The sequence below is a fragment of the Argopecten irradians genome, chromosome 7, assembly GCF_041381155.1.
Source record: "Argopecten irradians isolate NY chromosome 7, Ai_NY, whole genome shotgun sequence".
Classification (NCBI taxonomy): Eukaryota; Metazoa; Mollusca; class Bivalvia; order Pectinida; family Pectinidae; genus Argopecten; species Argopecten irradians.
In genome coordinates this window covers 27,557,587-27,582,398 of record NC_091140.1, presented here as the reverse complement: position 1 = coordinate 27,582,398, position 24,812 = coordinate 27,557,587, and the positions used below count along the sequence as shown (strand labels likewise).

The following is a 24,812-nucleotide window of genomic DNA, read 5'->3' as shown; positions in this document are numbered from 1 at the left end:
GATCTAGACTAGATTTGTTTTAACAGCAGATTTGTTAGGACAGCAAATTTGTTAGAACAGCAGATTTGTTAGAACAACAGATTTGTTAGAACAGCAAATTTGTTAGAACAGCAGATTTGTTAGAACAGCAGATTTGTTTGAACAGCAGATTTGCGAGAACAGCAGCTTTATTAGAACAGCAAATTTGTTAGAACAGCAGATTTGTTAGAACAGCAAATTTGTTAAAACAACAGATTTGTTAGAACAGCAAATTTGTTAGAACTGCAGATTTGTAGAACAGTAGATTTGTTAGAACAGCAAATTTGTTAGAACAGCAAACTTGTTAGAACAGCAGATTTGTTAGAACAGCAGATTTGTTAAAACAACAGATTTATTAGAACAGCAGATTTGTTAAAACAACAGATTTATTAGAACAGCAGATTTGTTAAAACTACAGATTTATTAGAACAACAGATTTGTTAGAACAGCAGATTTGCTGTGTCTCCTATCCTTTATTTTTACTGTCACTTTTGACCTTATATTAATACAATCATTGTTAACATATCTAAACTTTAAAGATGCTCCACCGCAGACAAATGGTGTTTTTTCACTATCAAAAACAGGAGTAGACGATTTAGTATTTTTCTTCAGTTACAAAAGTTACTTACTTTACACCAATACCAACATTGAAAAGTTTGAGCTTCTAATTTTACTACAAGTTAAAAATATGAAAAACAATTAATTGCATCCCAAAAAAAATCTGTTGCACTATATCCTATATGGAATGAAGTACTGATTGTGCATGCACCAACGGCAAAATAAATAATTTTATGTTATTGTTTGTGTTAATTAGGCATATATACACACGATAATAAACTAATTATTGTTCAAATAATGAATATCATTTATGCTCTGTCGGCGGTGGAGCATCTATAAGGTATAAAAGAAATAATTCTCATATAAAAATAGACACCACTTTAAAATTAATTCAGGTGATTTTATTTTGCATTTATTACTCAACAACCAAATACATTGATGTACATTAAAAATATCTCAGCGTATCTCTACCAGGGGTAGCTTATACAATGTACAAGTTTCACACAAATTTGAAACAAGTATCAGAGCTACACACTGACTAGTATGTTATGTACATGGTATAGATAATCAACTTTTTTATTCCTCTTTAACCATACATAAAACACTCACATATTCACAGTCAACATCATTCAGGTGTACATTTGTCGCACACAGTATAATATTTTCTCCTAACATCTTACTTGTATTGTATTTTGGTAAGAAAAAAAGTGTTTAATTCTGAATAGCACCAAACAAGACTTAATTTAAAATCAATATCTGTTGTACAATAGACGTCGGCCTGTATAGCTAGTATATATACCTTATTACCTAGTATAAAGTCTATTACAGATTGTCTGTTACAACACTGAGTCTAAATTGATCTATTTTTTAGTTATAAATATTATTATTTACTACTGGTATGCCTGTTCTAACTGGTGCTGGACTTTCTAAGTGAAAAAATATTGCTGTAGACCTGAATCAAATATAGAAAACCAAAGTGCAGTTGTATTTCATTGATCATGATGTAATATTACTGTGTAGTTACAACTCTCAAACAGCATTATTAGTTTTGAACATATACCTCACCATTTCAAAGATAAAAACATGATTGAGTTACACAGAAATCAAACTTTACTCTCATCACCTACAAGAATCTTCACCGAGACCGAGCTAGCTTACACTACAAACACATTTGTTGTGCCTTATAGCACAAACAGAAACATAACAGCCAAAAAATGACAATCTGGCACAGCAGCAATGGAAGGTAGCCACGGCTAGTTATGTACATGAACCATATACTGAATGGAAAGATAATCTAGCAGAAACATTTTTCAGGTATTTTTCCTCTAAATGTTTACACTATACATGTATATATATGCTTTCCAGAACGTTAATTTTCTTTACTTGAAGAATTGTCTTCCTGACTTTTTCATCCATTGATGCATGTACATGTAGTCTTTCATAGAAACGTGAATATTTCTGTCACAAAACATTTTTCAGCAACGCATTTCTGGCCTTGTTTTTTTACTGAAATCTTATTACTACTGAAAAATATATCCATTACACTTGAACTTTGTCATTTGGCTAAATGAACACAGGTACATGTATATCAACCTTCTCTCAATATGAATTACAAATCAAACAAAAATTCACCATTATCTTCACCATTATCTTACTAAGATCTCCAGCCCCACACTCCAATAGTATTTACCGGTAATACACATTTATTGTCAAAAAATACAAAATAAGGAAAGTAAATACCTTCACCTTGGAGGAAGCATATGTTTGTAATGTGTAAGGGATGATTGTGTGAAGTTCTTATTTTTCTGGTTATTGTCATGGAAATGAAAACTGATGTCACAAGTAAATGAAAACTGATGTCATGAGTTCTATCGCTGATAAGTATAGCGTACAAAATATCTATTGGTATGTAACATGTTTCATGTAAGTTATAGGTAAATTGTACTGACCATCAATTAAAGCAAAGCAATTGTTTTGTATACATTTTCTTTGCAACTAAAAATATACAATCAACTAAAGATTTTTCCATCTGAAAGTCTCATGACTCGATTACAAAGCTGAAGTAGCAACCTTCCATTATTGTACCGCTACGTATACTTGGTGGATTACAGTCAAGGTACCCCAGTCCATCATTGTACAGCTATGTATACTTGGTGGATCACAGTCAAGGTATCCCAGTCCATCATTGTACAGCTACGTATACTTGGTGGATTACAGTCAAGGTACCCCAGTCCATCATTGTACAGCTATGTATACTTGGTGGATTACAGTCAAGGTATCCCAGTCCATCATTGTACAGCTATGTATACTTGGTGGATTACAGTCAAGGTACCCCAGTCTATCATTGTACAGCTACATATACTTGGTGGATTACAGTCAAGGTACCCCAGTCCATCATTGTACAGCTATGTATACTTGGTGGATTACAGTCAATGTATCCCAGTCCATCATTGTACAGCTACATATACTTGGTGGATTACAGTCAAGGTACCCCAGTCTATCATTGTACAGCTACATATACTTGGTGGATTACAGTCAAGGTACCCCAGTCCATCATTGTACAGCTATGTATACTTGGTGGATTACAGTCAATGTATCCCTGTCCATCACTGTACAGCTACGTATACTTGGTGGATTACAGTCAAGGTACCCCAGTCTATCATTGTACAGCTACATATACTTGGTGGATTACAGTCAAGGTATCCCAGTCCATCATTGTACAGCTACATATACTTGGTGGATTACAGTCAAGGTATCCCAGTCCATCATTGTACAGCTACATATACTTGGTGGATTACAGTCAAGGTACCCCAGTCCATCATTGTACAGCTACATATACTTGGTGGATTACAGTCAAGGTATCCCAGTCCATCATTGCACAGCTACATATACTTGGTGGATTACAGTCAAGGTACCCCAGTCCATCATTGTACAGCTACATATACTTGGTGGATTACAGTCAAGGTATCCCAGTCCATCATTGCACAGCTACTTGGTGGATTACAGTCAAGGTACCACAGTCCATCATTGTACAGCTACATATACTTGGTGGATTACAGTCAAGGTATCCCAGTCCATCATTGCACAGCTACTTGGTGGATTACAGTCAAGGTACCACAGTCCATCATTGTACAGCTACATATACTTGGTGGATTACAGTCAAGGTATCCCAGTCCATCATTGCACAGCTACTTGGTGGATTACAGTCAAGGTACCACAGTCCATCATTGTACAGCTACATATACTTGGTGGATTACAGTCAAGGTATCCCAGTCCATCATTGCACAGCTACTTGGTGGATTACAGTCAAGGTACCCTAGATAGAAAGACAATCCTCTGCTTAATAAAATACACTGTCTTCAACAGACGATCACTCATAAACACAAGGTACAATGTAGTAAAACAGTCAGCTGCTCCATCACTGCATCATACACTGTACATAATGTATATGTAGTCATGTCAGACAACCCTGCTTTACATCCTCTATGAAGACCCCACTTTAGTTCTCTTAGTCCATGCTATATTAGACAACTGCCACTCTTCTTTGGATGATGTAATAAAGCCCTGTCACTTTACTCTGAAGATGACAATACAAGATGGACAGTGCAAATGCTGACATTACTAGATCAGTTTTATCTAAAACTGACCTTCTGGACCCCGGACCACAGTTTTTAAAGATGAGTCTGATGACAAACACAGTCAAAGATTAGCATCTGCTGACAAAGCTACGACAGCAGCCAGCTGGTGTGATATATATACAGATACCTAAGGTATAGGCATTCATCATAAGTCAAGTGCAAGAGTGTCTTTCAGGAGTTTCCTCATCGTAGTTCCTACAGAGGTAGGGATTGGTCCTGTTGTCTGGTGGGAAATCTACAATTAAAGTGTAACACATTTTAGTTGACACCTACAGTATAACACATAAAAATCTAGGAATTCTATCCTGGACCAATAAACTCAATCAACTATTTGTTATTCATTGTACTGGGTACTATATAAGGAGCCACAGAGATTAAGTAGTTACCAATAGGAGACATTCCATCACTAGCCACACCCACCTCTGGGTTGCCAGATTGAAAACCCAAAGGAGAAGTTGCCGGATAATAATTGTAAGTTGTTGAATTTTCTCATGGCATTTCATCAGCAACCTTATAATTACATAATTTACTTATTGGCTGTTTGTGGGAAGTAAAACTTGAGCATGGACTAAAGTTTACTCTATGTATCGATTCACAAATCTTAGTCCTAGAAATCATGCATGCTTTAAGTTGTTTTTTGTTTGTTTGTTTGTTTGTTGTTTTTTAGATGAGATATTTTCGGTGATGGTCTGGGTGAACAACAGTAACCTACCTTGAACAGATAGGGCTGGACGTCCCTGTAACTTGTATCAAATATAAGGTCAAGTTCAGACTGGTTTGGCATCTTGGGGACATATTCATGGCGATTCATAGCTTCTGCTACATGCATCACCTTCTCAGCGAGAATCTCACCCAACTTTTCTCTGCAGACCTGCCTTTCTGTAATGGTGATAGAACCCATCTTCATATCACTCTACATGCATAGTTCATGAAAAATTCCAGAAATAATGAGAAATTGAGATACAGTTGAACTTTATTAACTTAGCTCCTATAATTCAAAGACATACTAGTACATTATGATAATTAATTCTAGGTAATTATTTTATCCCCCACAAAACTTGACATACCAAAGGAATATGTTTAACTTGAACACTCCGATAACTGTTCCTTCTGCTCCCATCGACTTATAGTTAACAAGGATTTGACTTCATTTCATTTCGTATCACACAATTTAAGTTTTTTTCCATTTTCCAATGAAAGTATTTTTCATAACATGTACTGAAATTTTTTCTCCAAGAGAAAATACTTACCATTCTCATTGGCTAAAGTCAAAGTCTCCAGTTTAATCGTCCACACTTCCCATGGAATACACTCAGCCATGAATGGCCACCGTGCTCGCTTCTTCTGGTAAAACTCGAGGGAGATCTGAAAAAAGGAAGGGCATTCCTGATGAAACCTAGAGGATAGTCAAATTTTATGTTCATAATGTCCATGAATATATATATTTTACAAACGGTTTTCTTCTATGATCTTGAACAGGAGAAATAAGAAATTGTATAAACTCTTGCAATTGAGAGTAAAATGTATAGGTTTTAGACATGTTGAATTTAGTTTTGACACTTGATATAAAAGAAACATCTTTTTAACTGTATTTCACTTTTTTAAACTTCCAGAAAATAATAACTTGACTTCTGGCCATTTTACTATTGATTCTTCTAGCAAAAGCCTTGGAGTCTCATGGTTTTGATTCTTACTTACTAATTGCTTTATAAATGATCATAAAAGTGAAAGTATATTAAACATATAATTATATAAATTAAGTCACATGTATGAGTGGCTTACCTGGCCACATCCTGGTCCTTCCCTCAGAGTATCCCGGAATACTCCAATCTCCTTCTGTATGGACGAGTCAAGGTCATCCGATGCTGCTCGTACCTATTTATGGTAGACAAAACGTTACACATACGGTATACAAATAGGTTAGGGGCTGCAGTAGCTGAGTGGGTAAGATTTCTTGACATATTATAACAAGCACTCTGACTCTGGGTTACAAGTTTGAATCCCATGTGAGACAGTTGTCAGGTACTGACCACAGATTAGTGGTTTTTCTCCAGGTACTCTGGCTTTCCTCTAACTCCTCAACCTAAAAAATACCCTTGCTGCTGATTGGACATTAAACCAAATAGACTAAGTGTAAGAATTACAATGTTCTAATATACCACTCCTAGTATAATGCTTTGTATAAAATAAGTTAATCCAAACGGTACATCTACATCATTAGATAAAGAATATATTAATAGTTTACTGGTAATATGCAATCTCTCTCAGGGTTCATTGCAGTACTTCATTTGCCACACTGTGAATGCTCACAGACTGGCTGTTTGTTGATCTTCATTGGGTCACAGATTGTTTAGTACATGTGGTCCCTTTTAGATATGTCATAGTGATTGTTTTTGAAGTGGCAGATGTCATACGCAAATTGTGACTATTTATACTTTAAAGTAAATCTAATATATATATATCAACTAAATAATCCATATCGTTTGGTTTAATATATTGAATAATCAAATTATATTCTGTCATAACTTGCAGCTGTTTATAGCTAGGCAAATGACACAATAGGAAACTTTGATTGACACATCTGAAAGAATTTATTATGCGTCCAAAACATTCAAAAAATTTTAATTCCCCTGATCCATTTTCATTGGTAAAATGAGGGGACTGCAATGAACTCTCGGAGAGACTGGTGGTGTTTTGTGTAGTATCCTTGGTGCATAAGTTACAGTTTATATCGTAATTATAACTTACATAACTGAAGTCAAGGAAGTCGCAGTCAACATCAACAATGCCCACTGTACCTATAGAATAACTGCCTTCCTGTTTGTAATGGAACTGAAAAATAAAACGCATCTTTTTGGTGATTTGAATCAACATCATATTCTGTCAAGAATACCCAGATCTGGAAATTTGTATAGTGTCAGTAATTGTGAATTGGCAGAAAATCAGAAAGAAAGAACTTCAACATGAAGCGAGAGTTGGATGTATTATGCTTATTTATACTATGAGATAGTCCACTCCTGGGATGGATATAACGTCAGTCATAGTAACCCCTGGAGTAACGAGGATTCGAGTATGCAGTGTAATCATAAACATCTCAATGTTGCTGATTTTCACATTTATCATTTATTAGTTTTACAGATTGGAACAGATTAGATTGTAAAACAGTACAGTTGATATAGTTACCTTGCCCAATGTTCTGTGGAGAAGTAGGGTATGAAATACACCTATAATGAAAACAACTTTATTGCATATTGCATGGTACTTATATACATGTATATTGTAATGTTTGTTATACATAGAGAACTTTCGAGACATGATGGCATACGTTTTTACTTTACAATCAAATCAAAGCAATCAACTATTAATTAAAGGTGTTTTCAATAATGTATCATTTTTATTTTCTACAACTAAAAATGCGGAAAATTATAAAATATAATTTTGTTTTGGGTCAATTTACAGTGTTAAATTTTCTGCAGTTAATTATAAATTATATCAATAAGTTAAATACACTATACATATCCACTGCCTATATAATATACATCAATAAAGAGGATCTCTGGCATGGATTCTGGGATAAATAATATAAATCATGATTATTTCAAATGAAATTCATTACTGTATAGATATGTTTATAATGGGACTATTTCACATACCACGTGATAACGGATAATGTTTGTGCGGGACTATGTATCTCTAGTGGTGATCATGGAGCGTAACTGTTTGTAATATTCCAACTAAAATGACATAAGTGCGGAATAACATCTTTTGACATCATATATAGCTGCCATCACCAATAGAAACAAAAGTCCTGAACAAAAGTAACGTAATTGGTATCACATGATACGTGAATTATTCCCATTATACAGAGCTCAACAAGTTGTATTTGCGGTCTTCTAAGAAGAGAAGTCTTCTCAGAAGATCTTTAACCACAAAGATGGAAGAGCTTCCAGAGGTAATAGAGCTACAAATCGATCATGTCCGGAAGTTATATTCTACGAGTAGAAGTTAGGCTTTGACCAAAAAAGACAATGACATACAGTTAATTTACATGAATAAATTTATTTAATTATTTTCTGTGCACTTTTAGACAGAACTACACACGGATACCAGCTATACTTACTGCTGACAACTTCCTCAATCTGTCTCCCTTCCACAGACTGTAGAAAGAATATAACATTATTCCTATGAAAAACTAGATCTAGTATACAATAATGATCACCGTTGATGCAGTATAGAAAATGTTGATTTTTTGCTCTTGATAATCAGCAAAAACAATTTATTATCTTTAAAATGTCGTTTTTGAAAACTTCTAAGTTATCACGCAGTTACAGCGATCAAGATCATGATCCTGTCAACCACAATGAACAATGACAGACGTCCCTTGCATGCGAAATATGTTTGAAAATGTATCATTTTAAAGTATTCAATCATATAAATATACTTACAAGCTCAAACACTTGACTTCTCGCATTCATTTTTCAGTATCATTGAACCCTTTTTATATGAAACATGATGAAATATAAGCAAAGAAATCTCTATTTTTATCATTTATAACAAAATGTCGACCGGAAACTAGTCGTTTTTGTTTGCTGTAAAAGATGGAAAATCTGAAAGCAAATAAAAAGTATTCAGAATTATGTATTGATGAGAACAACTGAAGCACAAAAAAATGTATGTTTGATGACTTTGAACATTCTAAAAGCTCATTTAATTTTGATATTTTGACATTTGTTTACGACATTAAAATTATTTTTTTGACAATCGAGTTATCCCCCTTTACATGTCAGGTGCTCCAATCACAGGGTCATGGGAATCCAGTGTCATTTCTCAAAGGAAAATCTTACCGCAAAACATTAAAGATGCTCCTTCAGTTACACAAGTTCCTTGCTTTACAACATTACCACCTTTGAAAAAAAAGTTTCTAATTTTACTTCAAGATAGAAAGATTAAAAAATAATTAATTGCACTCGAAAAAATTTCGTCGCGCTATGTCCTATATGAAATTAAGTACTTAATTGAGCATGCATCGAAAGTAAAACGATTTATTTCATATGCGTTTTGTGTTAGTTAGACACATATAAACACGAGCATTCATCAGGTATTGTTCAAATGATGGGCATCATATATGCTCTGTCGGTGGGGGAGCATCTTAGAAAAACACTTATTATTTAAAATGATAAGTATATCCTTTAATATAATCACAGATATGTTATTAATGCAAGTCCTCATTGCTAATTTTAATTATGTATTTCTTTATTTTTTAAGATTTCATTTTTCAGTGATTGATATTTTGCACAAACATGTATCCCCTCGAGCTCGTGATATTTCGCGACATAATTTTATGTATCATTTTCACAATAACTTTTGTGACATCGTATTATTTCCTTCTTTGTTTTTACTAATCATGCCGTAATCACAAGGACTTGAAAAGTTGCCCATTAACTACTCCAACAATGTTAGAGGTTAACACGACGAGATATTTTTTTAACATTGCGTGGTGTGACATATATCCAACCAATGTAATCAGGGTGGAATAAGGCCTCAAGTCATGAGTTCTCATCAACATGGCCGTGGCACATTTTGCTAAAATATGCTCAACGGAAAATTCTACCACAATTTATGAACTGATTGAGAAGATTATTTCCTATATAAGTACGTATAATTTGGTTACACGCTGATCATTAGTGTAAAGTGAAAGTGGATGGATAAAGTGCGTTTCGGATGGCCGTCGGTAAATAATGTAGGGTTGTATAATGTGCGTTGCGGATGATACAATACTCCTGACAGGTAACGAGGATGTGGACGTCACTAACTATGAACATTATTCCTATTCAATTACTTTATAAACCATGCATGTGTTCCCTCAAGATCTAGTACAATGTTGTATGATTGGTTTTTTTATGTTACATAATGAAAAATAAATTTACCTTCACGAATGTTACTGGTGAACAGTCTTTTGCTAATTATCGTGTATGTAGGAACAGTAAAACTGTATTCAGCTAGTCTTCATAAGAGCTCAAAATATCATAAATATACGTTTGTAAACTAAGGTGTGATGTTTGCGTGTAGGAAAGTGGTTTGCGGATAAAAAGTAAACTAATATGCGAATATAAGTAAAACGATATGCAGTGGTAAGATTTTAATCAAGGGGATATAAAAGTCAGTAATAGTAACCTCTGGAGTATTGATGATAATGTATATATATATGGCCGATGTAAAAAAAGTACCGGAACAGACACCACCTACATATCTGTCAACAGTGCCACAATATGTACTCCAATGGCTCTTACAATTAAAGGTCCACTACCTTTCCGAAACAGCTTTTAATTTTTAAAGAATGGGAATGTAAAACGATATCAATAATTTAGTAGAGTCGCAAAAGTTATTAACTTACCGTTAATTCTTCATTTATCATCACCTTCTGAACAATTTAATTAAAGATGTTCCACCGCTGACAAATGATATTTTTTCTCTATCAAAAACAAGAGCAGACAAATAAGTATTTTTCTTCAGTTACCAAAGATACTTACTTTACACCATTACCACCATTGGAAAGTTTGAGCTTCTAATTTTACCCAAAGATAAGAATATCAAAAATAATTAATTGCATCCCGATATTGTGGCACTATGTCCTATTATAAAATGAAGTATTGGTTGCGCATGGACTAGAGGAAAACTTAATTATTTTTTGTGTTATTTAGACACATATATACGATTAAACATAAATCATTGTTCAAATGATGAGTATCATTTATGCTCTGTCGGCGTTGAAGCATTTTTAAGATAAATAAGATATCAATTTTCATAACGCGGGTCGTCTTATGTGTCCCGCCGTCGTCCTTAATACTGCGCTTTAGTTGACTTTCACTGTGCCAGACGGCAAACTCCGCATATATCACACAGGAAAATAAATCTTGCATATGTTTGGAGTTGTAACCTAATCTCAGGCTATCAATCAAATTTAAAGGCTCAATACCTTTTCGGAGCAGAATGTAAAGGTTTCTTAAAAACATTAATAACATCGGAAAATGTATAACGATAGCCTAAGATGAGGTTACAACACTAAACATATGCAGGATTTCTTACGTAATACAATGTATGCTAACAGTGGAGAGTCATATTTCGCTGTTTTGCCGTCTGCATGAGCAATAATAGTCAACTATATAGCTACCGCGCAGTGTTTAGGGCGACGGCGGGAACAAAAAAGACGACCCGCGTCAGGAAAATTACAATTTTATGTATTTAATCAAGTTGTTCAGAAGGTAATGATAGCTGTAGTATTATCGGTAAGTTTTTAACTTTTGCGATTCTACAAAATTATCGATCTCGTTTTACATTCCCATTTAGAAAAGTTAAAAGTCGTTTCGAAAAGGTAGTGGGCCTTTAAAAGACTACATTCTTTCCGAAATAACAATTCAAAGTTTTTTTAAAAGCAATAATAACATAAGAAAATATACATTCTTGTATATCGATGGCCTAATATGAGTTAACAACACCTAGCAAGATGTCCGATTCATATCGCTGTTTGTCGTCTGGCCTAGTGAAAGTGAACTATAACGGCTGTTTGTCGTATGGCTTAGTGAAAGTTAATGTCGTAAATGTACGCCAAATAGGTCCTCCTCCGCATATACACATCCTGGTCACGGCACCACAAATGTGTATATGCGGAGGAGGACTAAAATATGACCAACGCCATCTTCTTTCTTTTCTTCCACTATATTTAACGTACAATGTACATGACGTCATAAATATTATTACGTCACAATATGCAATATCGCGTCACTTTTTGGCGTAAATTTACGACAGTGAGCTATAAACGATCGGTAACAACGCGAGAACATTTAACATTCAAATTAACATTTAATTAATTTTAATCAAAGTGTCTGGAAGGTGATGGTAAGTGTAGCATCAACGGTTAGCTCTATAATAACTTCTGCGACTCTACAACTGATTATCAATCTTGTTTTACATTCCCATTTTAAAGATTGGAAGACCTTTCGGAAAGGTAATGGCCTTTAAATGTATAAATGATTATTATTATGAGTAATATCCCAGAATCTATAGAGTTACAGGTCTCATGTTCACGAATCAATGCACCATTATGGATGTACATTAATTAACTAGATAGTGGATATATTAAAATTAATCACCGCGTGAACCAGAAACATAAATATATTTTTTTATTACATAATTTGTTTACACCAATCTATATATGAAGAAATATAATATTATACAAATATTTCATGGCCTACTGTGCTCTAGTTCATAATATTTAACCCGAGGTGGTGGTAATCAACAAATGTTATATTGCACGAGGCCGAAGGCCGAGTGCAATATAATATTTGTTGATTACCATCACCGAGGGGTAAATATTATGAACTAGAGCACAGTAACCCATAAAATATTTGTTTTATTACATAATCACCAGTTTTTCAGTTGAATATTATTATAAAATGAATACGACAATCACTTAACAAAATCATCAGCACCGTACCGTACAGAAAAGCTTCAAAACCTATTGAAGATTGACGTATAAACCACGTACGTCACGTTGTAACTCCGGTTTAGATGTCTTATTGTCTTCTTTAACAATATTAGACCTGCATGCAGCCTTTTGATCTAATACATTCGCCGTGTCCGTCCTCTACTCGATAAACGTCTACATGACGTGCTTGTTTCGAGATAAAGCTAGCGCGAAATTGAACGTGAACCTTTGTGACGTCATAATAACGTAACTCACTGTTACGCGCGATTCCTCGGAGGTTTTCTACAAAACTAGACAACAACAGCGAGGTGTTCCTAAAGCCGTGCAATATAACATCTCGAACCGTGCAATATAACGTTTCCATGGGAGCGTGCAATATAACTTCGAACCGTGCAATATAACAAGGTTTTATTGAACGGTCGGTGTAATAGTTGAAAATATTATATTTCTTCATATATAGATTGGTGTAAACAAATTATGTAATAATTTTCAACTATTACACCGACCGTTCAATAAAACCTTGTTATATTGCACGGTTCGAAGTTATATTGCACGCTTCCATGGAAACGTTATATTGCACGGTTCGAGATGTTATATTGCACGGCTTTAGGAACACCTCGCTGTTGTTGTCTAGTTTTGTAGAAAACTTCCGAGGAATTGCGAGTAACAGTGAGTTACGTTATTATGACGTCACAAAGGTTCACGCTCAATTTCGCGCTGGATTTATAGATCTCGAATCAAGCACGTCATGTAGACGTTTACTGTACCGAGTAAAGGACGGACACGATGAATGTATTAGATCAAAAGGCTGCAAGCAGGTCTAATAATGTGAAAACAGACAATAAGACATCCAAACCGGAGTTACAACATGACGTACGTGGGCTATACGTCAATCTTCAATAGGATATTAGTTTTTTTTTCCCGTACGGTACGGTGTTGATGATTTTGTTAAGTGATTGTCGACCTCGTATTCGTTTTATAAAACTGGTAATTATGTAATAAAACAAATATTCCATGGTTACTGTCTCTAGTTCATAATATTTACTCCTCGGTGATGGTAATCAACAATCTGATTAAAATACAAATCCTTATTATCACTACTTAACGGAGTGGTTATAAGGATCTGTATTTTAATCAGATTGTGGTAATCAACAAATGTTATATTGCACGAGGCCAAATTTGTTGATTACCATCACCTCGGGTTAAATATTATGAACTAGAGCACAGTAACCCATGAAATATTTGTATAATATTGAACTGTTCAGAATATGATAAGCGTAGTATCAACGGTAAACTACTCTACAAAACTATCAGTTTCGTTGAAATACGTTCCCATTTAAAAAATTAAAAGCCGTTTCGGAAAGGCAGTGGTCCTATAACTCAGAGCCAGTAAACAATTAGAACATAAAATTGATCCATTTATGGAGATCTAGAATCTATATTGGAAAAATCAGCCGAGTGCATTTATTAGGATTATTAAAGGATTATAATCCCAATTCATAGAATTTTGATTTATGTTGTTTAGAATTAATTTAAGTATATAGACAATATGCAAATGCATATATAGTACCGTATATACAATGTATGTTTCTGGAAAAAAATGCTGATTTTACGGGTCGCGTTTTTCAACTGTTTTTGAATGCTCTATATTTGTGGCATACTAAATTTCTTTAACTTGCTCTTTTCCAATATTAGCGCCAAAAGTATTGAGAGTTACTTCCCTGCTTCAACTTCGAGCCGAATATCAATGTAAGCAGACTTTTCATCGGTTAATATATCCATGACGTCATTTATTTGGCATGTTGGGGGTCTGAGCATGTGTATTGCGGTTGTTACCACGCTTCTGTCACCTCGGTTGAAACGTTTATGAATGGAATACCACTTGTGTATCGTAAAAAAACGTACCGGTAGCAGATCTACCAAGATTGCTCGGTCGCATATAACGAATGCTCATTGAATACGACCCTATGGATAGTGCACATCGACTGTGAATAGAACTTTTTGAAGAAATTTTGAACGACAAACTTGAAGTTGGTAAGTTTAAATTTGACTATCTCTGTGTCATAACTGGGTGTGTATGTCGTGTTTGCGCCTAAATTCAACCGGTCATTTCTTTCACACTGGTGCAAGTGAAGTCGAAGCGTTCGAGTCATTTGATGATATCTAGGCCTGGTCAGGCGCCAATAACTGGCTGACTATGGCCATATGTCAACATAGGCATTTTATGATATGACTTGGTCGGTCGCCCTTAATAACGACAACAAACGACAACACGTTAAATGCAAGGAAAAGTTAGTGACAACACAAGATATGTTATTCAGTACATTAAAATAAACAGTTCTACCAAGTTTAATGAAGTTTGGTGCAAAAATGAAGGAATTAGAGTGATTTGAATGTTCCCAAATCGGCCACTGGTCAACGATAGATCAAGTGATCAGTGCTAGCGAAAGATTTAAAAAGTTGACCTTTCAAATAAAACGTATAAAATAAAGGAAAAGTTACCGTCAATAAAATAGTGAATTAATATAAAAATATTTACGCAGCTAAATTACACACACAAAAAAACCCCTAAATACATATAGATTAGCTACACCAACATATAAAGGACCCTGAGTAGAACCATGTCCACGTTCGTAGGGACTGGAAACATACTCATGTATTGAGTATGGTCGAGAGTATAATGATGTTTACCCAACAATGGCTTAGATTTGAGACCCTATGCACTCGTGAACACGCATGTACAGGCGTGTGTGAGCCATCGATACGTTGTCGGTTGTAAACCTGACCAGCCGCCGATCTCATAACATTAAAACAGCTATAAAGTCTTCATTTTTGTTCCAATCTTAATGAAATTTTGTACATAACGTTAGATGCATTATAGTACGAAAAATAATGTATCTTCTGTTGTCGTTTTTAAAATATTTTCGATGTTACAATGCGTTGTCGTTATCCCGTCAAGGCAAACCTCTGTCACTTGATCTATTGTTGACCAGTGGCCGATTTCAGAATATTCAAATCGCTCTAATTCCTTCATTTTTGCACCAATCTTCAAAAAACTTGGTAGAAATGTTCATTTTATTGTACTGAATAACATATCTTGCATTGTCACTAGGGCTGAAAGGATTAGTTATTTTTGTATTCGATAATTCGGTCAGATAAAATCAATTACTAATCGATTAATCGTTTGAATTGAAGGCAACTATATAGTTTCACTACTGACTACTGAAAACGTCCGCCATGTTTTGTTATCAACTAATAATAACACCTACTGTATAATATGACAGAGGACATGCCTTATATAATATAAGCCTACCAACAAATAAGAATAGATTTATTGACAAAACAAACGTATTTTATCCCAAATAAGCTCTTAATTCCGTTCCTGTATCGTCTTCCGTAACATCGTTTAAATCAAGTCTGCTAACCCGCTGTTTTGACGTGACCTTCACACGTACGACTAATCAACCAAATCTGGATTGCCATGGAGCAACATGACCAAATTTTCGTCTATAAACTTTTTTATTTCCGTGATCAAAAAATAAAATAAATCAACAACTCTTATCTTTAATTAGAATATGAACAAAAACATTTTTTTTTATATGATAAACACATGCAATAGTAAAATTTAAATGTTCAAGATTACTGCTCCTTCCGCTCCAGAGCGTCCCGGCGGCGATTAGGCCTCCGTGACGTAACAACATGGAGTCGATCTCTAGTGAAAATTGGTGAACAGCGTGTTGCAAGCTTTCTCATGACATCCACTTTTTCATTGATTAATGACTTTAACTTCCACAGAGACGTAATTTAACAAGTATTTCTCACATCATATATGTTTTGTTGAGTTCAAAACATGTACATAAAAAGATGAAACTCCAGTCGGAATGGCTCACTCAGAAATCCATGATCTGTCAACGTGTTTAGTCAGCTTACAATGCACTTGCTATGCATGTTACGATTAATGATTAATAAAATCTTTAATCCATTATCAGCGATTAGCTTCATTAATCTAATCGCCTCCGATTATTTGACTAATCGTTTCAGCCCTAATTGTCACTAACTTTTTCTTGTATGTAACGTCTTGTCATTTGTTGTCGTTATTAAGGGAGATCCGACTTGGTTTCACTGAAGGTTATCTGGTAATCCATGCCAGGGCAATGGCAATGGTTCACAGAAGATTAGGTCTATCAATTCACTTTAATATTGTCTTTTAAGGATCGATACATTATCAAAGTAATTTAATCTACATACTGTTTGCATGCAAATGTTTGATATATCTATTTAAAGCTTTAAATCTCATTTATGCAACCACTTGACACATTGATGATTGATTCTTAAAGCTGACAATGCAAGTTAAAAAATGTACATTTGAGATTAAAAAAAAAATATTGAAGTTTTTTTTTTTTCAAAATTTGTTTCTGAGACAGCCCATTGCGTTTCTAAGGACGGGCAGACGCCATTTTGTTTAAACTCTACTTGGATACAAGACTCCTGCCGACCCCTATATAAAGCGCGTGAATCGACACACGTGCGCTCAGTCATGTACATATACACCTACAAGTTGTCCGCTGTGTATCGCCTACTAATACATAAACAAAACCCCTTACCTGTAAATAAGTGTATGGTTTGTTTTACGAAGCAAACATGTCAACTCTTCTAAGCTGTCATTTAGATGTTTCACAAATTTAACTTTCCACAGTACACAATGAATAAAAATCCTGATAATAATCCGTCCACATATCTCCACGTATACTATCGTACCCGATGTACTCGACTGGCCACTTGCACGTGACCACCTGTCCCGAACAAGTGACGCTACCAAAGGTACACACGTGTACATGTGCGTGTAATATATAATGTATATTGAAGTGTTTTATTAGCTCGTATTTGACATATTTTGGGATCTAGCGGACAATATTAGTTCAATGAAACCTTGTCAGGTGAGTGCAGTATTTATTTTTAGTTTGACAATGTTATCTCCTTATTAGAATTTCCGTGTTTGTTTACGTTATAATCAAAATGGATTTCGCACGTGGAAAGAAGGTATAAATTCATTCATTACTTTTAATTTAACTGTATAGATCTTTATATGGTTCTTGGAAACTTCATTTGAGAAAACAGGGAAAGAACTAACCATTTTAACATTTTTACCTCTTGGGTATATAGTACAGTAGATCTAGAGCCGGTCAAGTGTTAGTTGTTACACCTTGATCAGCAAGCGTTCGACTGATTGCACGTGTGCGTGGTTCACGCGCTTTATATAGGGGTCGGTACCCGGTGGTGTATCCAAGCAGAGTTTAAACAAAATGGCGACTGCCCGTCCTCAGAAATGCAAGGGGTTGTCTCAGTAACAAATTTTGAAAAAAAACTTGAAAAAAACTTTATTTTTTTTTTATTCTCAAATGTATACTTTTTAACTTGCATTGTCAGCTTTAATGCAATGTCAGTACAATAGGAGGGGAAATGCTTTGCTGGACTGGGGTTCAAACCCAAGACCATCCAAATAGTAGCCAAATGCTCTAGCAGTTGAGCTGGTCGTCGGCGATCAACCCAGAACATCCCAACAATATTTTAGCCATGGTTCTACTGATTGAGTACTTCCGTAACATGAGAGTTGACTGGTCAGCCGTTTTTTTTATCAGACGTTATTTTGCTGATTGTCGACTCTCGTTTCCGAAGGCTTATTTCTTTGATGCAGCTTCTGACGTTAGATGAAGCGGAAGGAAAAATGCAATTATATCAATATTAATAGCTCTAACAGTGATAACATCGATGTGTACTTACAGTTTAGGTATCAATTATCCCATTTATCTAGTAAAAACATATATAACTTGAGGCCTCATAAAATAGTATTTAAGCGGATAAGATAAGACAAATCCTTTAAATTTATTTTGACTTAGTTTTCAATATTGCGACTGGTTACTACAAAAAACGGCACAGCAGAATACAAGTAAATTAAAGACAGTCAAGCTTTTTGGGGACTTCGCAATTCGTTTTTTTTTTATTTAGCGGCTGGATTGCTATCAACATGAAGTTTTGTCTGGGTCATGAACGTTTACGTTAGGAGATGTAAATGTTTGTTTTAGATAGATTTTACTGCTGATTTTGTCAAAATTCTTCCTTATCTATGAAAAAGAGGTAGGTATTTGACATCGATGAATATTTAGATATGATTTTAACGTTTTATATTGTCACAATCCAAACTTTGAAAATGTTACCCTCAGCATCGAGTAAATGGCCTATTGGAAATTAGAGGTTAGACACGACTTAATGTTCCAAAAGTGTCTCGTCGTGCTATACCTTTTACATTGTTGGAGTACTGATTGAGCTACCTGGTCACTGATGATTGGCTCAGTCAAATGCCACAACATATACTCTTACCCCTATTTTACAAAGAAGTTGTCCTCAAAGACATATGAGACCCTTTGACTATTCTTTATCAGGAGAGGAGAAAATGTATAGGGGCTGTTCCGGGATTCAAACCTGGTATCTTTTAACTAAAGCTGGATACTGTACTTGATTGAACAACCTGGGTACCAATGATCGACTCTGTCCAATTATATGTTAGTTGAGCTAGATCAGCTAGATTCCAATAAAACCAGGGTCCAAGTTGTAGCTTAATTTATAAGTAATGATGTGTATTTCACTTCTACATTAAATTTTTTGATCCATTTGTCAAAATCTGTCAATGCATTTACGATAGGTTAAGATGCTAGCTTTAAGGGAAATTCCACCTGTTATATTTGTAGTGTGTGTAATTTGTCAATTAATTCACTATGGAGGATGCACATATACATGTATATAGCTTTAAACCACAGGGAGTTACAGCTCCTCCCTTTTATCTGGTTTTTACTATATTAGGTGAATTAATTGGTACATTCATTCTTCATGAAGGAAACACCCCAGTATTATTTACACTGTGATGAAATGTTATAAAGGATAAGTTGATAATCACATGATGACTATATATATATATATTATATATTATATTATATATAGATATATGTATCATAAGTCTGAACTGGCTTTTGATGTAAACAAACATTTAGACGAACACGTTGTGTTAGTGTTATTTCGGACTGAAGAAGGCCCTATAGTGGCTGAATATATATTCCATAGAAATGATTTTGATTTTACTTTGAATTTATTAAATTATTTTGGCCTTTTATTTCGGATTATTAATATACTAGCTTTATACCGTTTTTCCTCATTAGTCTGAACTGGCTTTTGAAGATTCGTCCATTGATTGATTGATTAATTTTTCAAGTGATTATATTTATAATTTGCTCAAAGTGATGTTTCATATTAGCTCTCATAGCAATAGAATTTTACATTTACGTAGACCGTTCCTTCTGTGACATCATACGTTTGTAACGTTGCTATCCGGATCCCGACAAACATAATTTATTTCTCCGTACCCATCTGTTATAACTCGCTTTTGACATCGGCATTCGAGCAAATATTTCGTCTGGAACCTTTCCGACTGTTTAATTGAAGTATATCAATCTAAATGTGTGGCAATTGGTAAATATAGTATAATTTTGAAGATTCGTGCATTAAGTTAAATCGAAGAATCATAATAGCCACTAAACAAAATGAAAAACTTCACGTCAGTAGTAACAAACGAATGACCGTTATCATTTTAATTGTATACCTATCTTTTTGCAGAATAGAAATAAATACACATTATATGGAAGTATTTACAGATTCACCTATTAACGTTTTCAGGCCAAAATTTAAGGGGTATTAGAAAGAAAATCGGTGATATTTTGAAAAATATTAAGGCGAGGTATACTTTTTATAAGTTTTTCTTACTGCATAAAGGTCAATCTTTATAGAAATTATAAAAAATCGATTTTTCAGAAAAAAAGGATACATGACTATTTTGATGCAATTTTTCACTAAAATTTGGTCCGCATTTAATTTTTAGCCCACCTTCATCAGATGGTGGGCTATTCAAATCGCTTTTTGTCCGTGGTCCTTCCGTCCGTCCGTCCGTCCGTCCGTCCGTCCATCCGTCCGTCTGTAAACAATTCTTGTTATCGCTATTTCTCAGAAAGTACTGAAGGGATCTGTCTCAAATTTCATATGTAGGTTCCCCTAGGGCCCTAGTTGTGTATATTGCGTTTTGGGACCGATCGGTCAACAAGATGGCCGCCAGGCAGCCATCTTTGATTTTGATAGTTAAAGATTGTTATCTTCATTTCTCAGAAAGTACTGAAGGGATCTTTCTCAAATTTCATATGTATGTTTCCCTAGGGCTCTAGTTGTGCATAATGCGTTTTTGGACCAATCGGTTAACAAGATGGCCGCCAGGCAGCCATCTTGGATTTTGATACTTAAAGTTTGTTATCGCTATTTCCCAGAAAGTACTTAAGGGATCTGTCTCACATTTCATATGTAGGTCCCCTTGGGCCCTAGTTGTGCATATTGCATTTTGGGACCAATCGGTCAACAAGATGGCCGCCAGGCAGCCATCTTGGATTTTGATACTTAAAGTTTCTTATCGCTATTTCTCAGAAAGTACTGAAGGGATCTGTCTCAAATTTCATATATATAGGTTCCCCTAGGGCCCTAGTTGTGCTTATTTCGATTTGGGACCGATCGATCAACAAGATGGCCGCCAAGGAGCCATCTTGGATTTTGATAGTTGAAGTTTGTTACTGCTATTTCTCAGAAAGTACTGTCTCAAATTTTTATATGTAGTATGTTTGCAAAAGTTTGAAAAGCAGAGAAAAGATCCCTCTTTCCATTGTCAGACATAGATCATTCTTTGGTGGGCGCCAAGATCCCTCTGGGATCTCTTGTTAAATAATGATATTTCATTTTATTGTGTAAAACCCAGCTTATTTGATATATTTATGAATTCTTTATTACCTACTCAAGGTATGAACATGTTACGGGCATATTCTTTATATGTTAATAGATGTTACACGGAGGAAATATTATTTATTTAAAAATCCTTAAAATCCGGAAATTTATGTCATTAGTACATATTTTTAAGCAACCATGGAAGAAAAATTAACTCGGTGACATATGATTTTTATGTGGTATTTGTGATCAGGGTATACCTATAATCAAAATATAAAAAAAGAACAAAATCCTTGAGAGGAAACCAGAAGGGATGGTCTATCTTAAATCACAGTGTCTCAGAAATTGAATTAAGCCGATGAAAGAAGTTTTTTGTATATTCTAGTTGTCATTTGAAATAAAGGTATCAAGAGCTGTGATCTCAGTCTCTTACCTATTACACCTATTAAATATTGATTTAATGATTATACAATGTATACAGTTGATAGTTAATTGGTACACTTGAAGACTGTCATTATAATAATGTCATGACATCATAACATTGATCATATTATATGGTGACTAACCCTTGGTAGGATAAAAGAAATTTTACAGGAAGTATTAAGACATAGTGTTGTCACAATGATCAATTATAATCGATGTCGTATCTAAAAAGATAACCAATTACGATTAATCGATTATGATGCATCAACATCGATGATTGGTATCAAAACAGGAAGTAGGAATTCTACTTTCATTTTTCCTTAGAGAGTAGAGTTTATGCTGTTTCTCTCTTCACTCAAAAAATAGGAGCGGTAGGTGGGACAGATTTTTGTCTTTCGCTCTAAAATATTGACCGGAACCAGAGTCTGAGATTGATATCCCGACTTTCAAATATTTTTTGTTTGTAGAAAAGTGCGAAAAAGTTAGGGTCGAGAGTAAAAATTAGGGTTGGTCGGGTAACCCTAAACAGACATATTATTTTTTTGGCCTAATATGTTCATCAATAAAGATTGTTACTTGAGTCAATCTGATAATAAAATAGTATTATACACTATGTAGAATAAATCCAATATGAAAACAAAATGCCTTCATGGCAACCCATCTATGATGAAATCTAAACCGATTCCCAACACTATATATAGGTTTCTCTGTCCAATGTCCAAGGTAAGAGAAAGAATTGTCTATTCCATTTTGGATCTGTTTTGTTCATCTGAGATTATTTTTTTTGCTTCGATCAATATGTATATATTTGCAACTTCTACTTTATACCTGGTAGCAAATGTAAGGTAGCATGTTTGCATGAAGGACTGTTTAATTTGTTCGAATAAATGTCCTTGACCTTTGTTCAAGTCACAGGTGTGATATGTGCTAAGATTCTTCAATGAGACCGATAGGTGTAATGACAGGAGTCAAATATACTGAGAAATGACTTAATTCTTTTTATAGTTAAAATGATAATAAGACTACTCAATTGACCATGTTCTGTAACTATGCTGGAATTACAAAGGTCTATACTGAAAGGTATAACATGGTTATCAAGTATGATATTTCAATAACTATGCGGATTGAATACATGTAATTGCAGGTCCAACTTGATCCAACTTTATTGCAATGAAAGTTTCTCTTTATTCATGATGTGCAGGTGTGTTTTCTTTGGTCTAACTATCACTTAATGTGGATGTTTGATCTGATAACCAAAACAGTCAATTGACAGTTGGTCATCATTGAAGTTCGATATTCGAAAACTGAAAGATCTTCATGCAGATTCATATAAAGGGTTTCTGCGATACCATGTGTAATGAAAAGAAAGTGGAAAAAAGTCCTGGGGAAAATTAGGGGAAATGTTTAATTATAGGTTTCAGTATACCATTGATCTCATGTCATAATTGGTTTTAGTATGGTTGTTTTGATGTAAGGTGACAGATGTTTGTTTTTGGTAGTGCAGGGGTGATTTGTAATCATTCAAGGGAGACAAGATAGATAGTAGATATAATGAGAATCTGATATTGCACATGTACTGGTACATATTGTTATTCATAGCCGGAGCTTTTTGTTAAATCAACAATATGAATCTATAGGAACTACTTAACTTTAATTTTTTTTTCAGTTTATGGACTTACTATATGATAGGTGCATGAATATTAGCCCAACATCATCAGAAGGAAGGCAATTCAAATTGCCATCGGTCGACTGCACTGCCTATCTGTAAACAATTTTTGCTACCGCTTTTTCTCCGAAAGTAATAATGGAATCTCAGATTTTATATGTAGGTTTCCCTTGGCCTATAATTGTGTATATTTGATAGGAGAGGAGAAAATGTAGCAGCCAGACTGAGATTCGAACCCGGGACCATCCAAACCCTCTAGTCGAGTGCTCTACCAACCCAGTCCAATCCCACTACACCCCTTTCTCGAAGTCTTTGGCCTCGAAGACATACAAGACTCCAAACACCACCACTGTGGGTTATTTAGTTGGGCGCCAATTCTGTAACAGGAGAGGAGAAAATGTAGCGGCCAGACTGGGATTCAAATCCGGGACCCTCCGAACACTAGCTGAGTGTTCAACAGACTGAGCTACCCATTAGATAAGTCACTGATGATCGACCCAGTCCAATCTCGCTACACTCCTCCCTCCTTTCTCAAAGCCTCCCCTGGAAAACATACAAGACCCTTCCAACACCAACACCCTGGGTTATTTAGTTGAGTGCCAATTCTGTAACAGGAAAGGAGAAAATGTAGCGGCCAGACCGGGATTCGAACCTGGGACCCTCCGAACACTAGCCGAGTGCTCTACCGACTGAGCTACCTATAGTTATCAATGATCAACCTAGTCCAATCCCGCTACATATGTCAATTATGGAATTGGAATCAGACAATAAGATGGCCAATAGGCAATTGGCAGCTATCTTGGTTTTTGTGTTGCCTGTATCACTATGTCAGCATCAGTGTCAAGGAAACGGTTTGCGCTCGATTTCTTTAGTATTTATAGTTCGATTTCAACCAAATTTGGTATATTGCTTTATATAAATGAGATCTTGGATGACGTTAATAATGTCAAAATCCGTCAATATTTGCAAGAGTTACGGGACTTTAAAATCGTCAAAACAGATAAATCCATGTTTAAATATTTATCATCCAATTTCAACCAAATTTGGTATGTAGCTTTATATCAATGAGATCTTAGATGGATTTGATACTGGCAAATCCGTCAATATTTGCAAGAGTTACAGGACTTTAAAATCTTTGATTTATGGTTTCCGCTTGACAACTTTAGTGTAATTTGTCCGATTTCAACCAAATTTGGTATATTGCTTTATATCAATG

The 24,812-nt window shown here is 34.9% G+C and overlaps 2 protein-coding genes across 2 annotated transcripts in view; one reads left to right on the top strand and one right to left on the bottom strand.

Annotated features, from left to right (window-relative positions):
• Positions 1-955: 955 nt before the first annotated feature.
• Positions 956-8,796, bottom strand: LOC138328028 (autophagy-related protein 101-like). The gene is made up of 8 exons (XM_069274606.1): positions 8,660-8,796; positions 8,335-8,371; positions 7,398-7,438; positions 6,963-7,046; positions 5,997-6,089; positions 5,465-5,579; positions 4,927-5,093; positions 956-4,449 (listed from the first exon to the last, which is right to left on the bottom strand). The coding sequence occupies exons 1-8, from the start codon at positions 8,687-8,689 to the stop codon at positions 4,360-4,362; spliced, it is 657 nt and encodes a 218-aa protein (XP_069130707.1). The 5' UTR covers positions 8,690-8,796; the 3' UTR covers positions 956-4,359.
• Positions 8,797-14,516: 5,720 nt separating this feature from the next.
• The window catches only part of LOC138328027 (zinc finger protein GLIS2-like), a 46,434-nt gene continuing 36,138 nt past the window's right edge, over positions 14,517-24,812 (top strand). The window contains exon 1 of the mRNA XM_069274603.1: positions 14,517-14,733. The gene's annotated coding sequence lies outside the window, so the exon portion shown is untranslated. The remainder of the gene's footprint in view (positions 14,734-24,812) is intronic.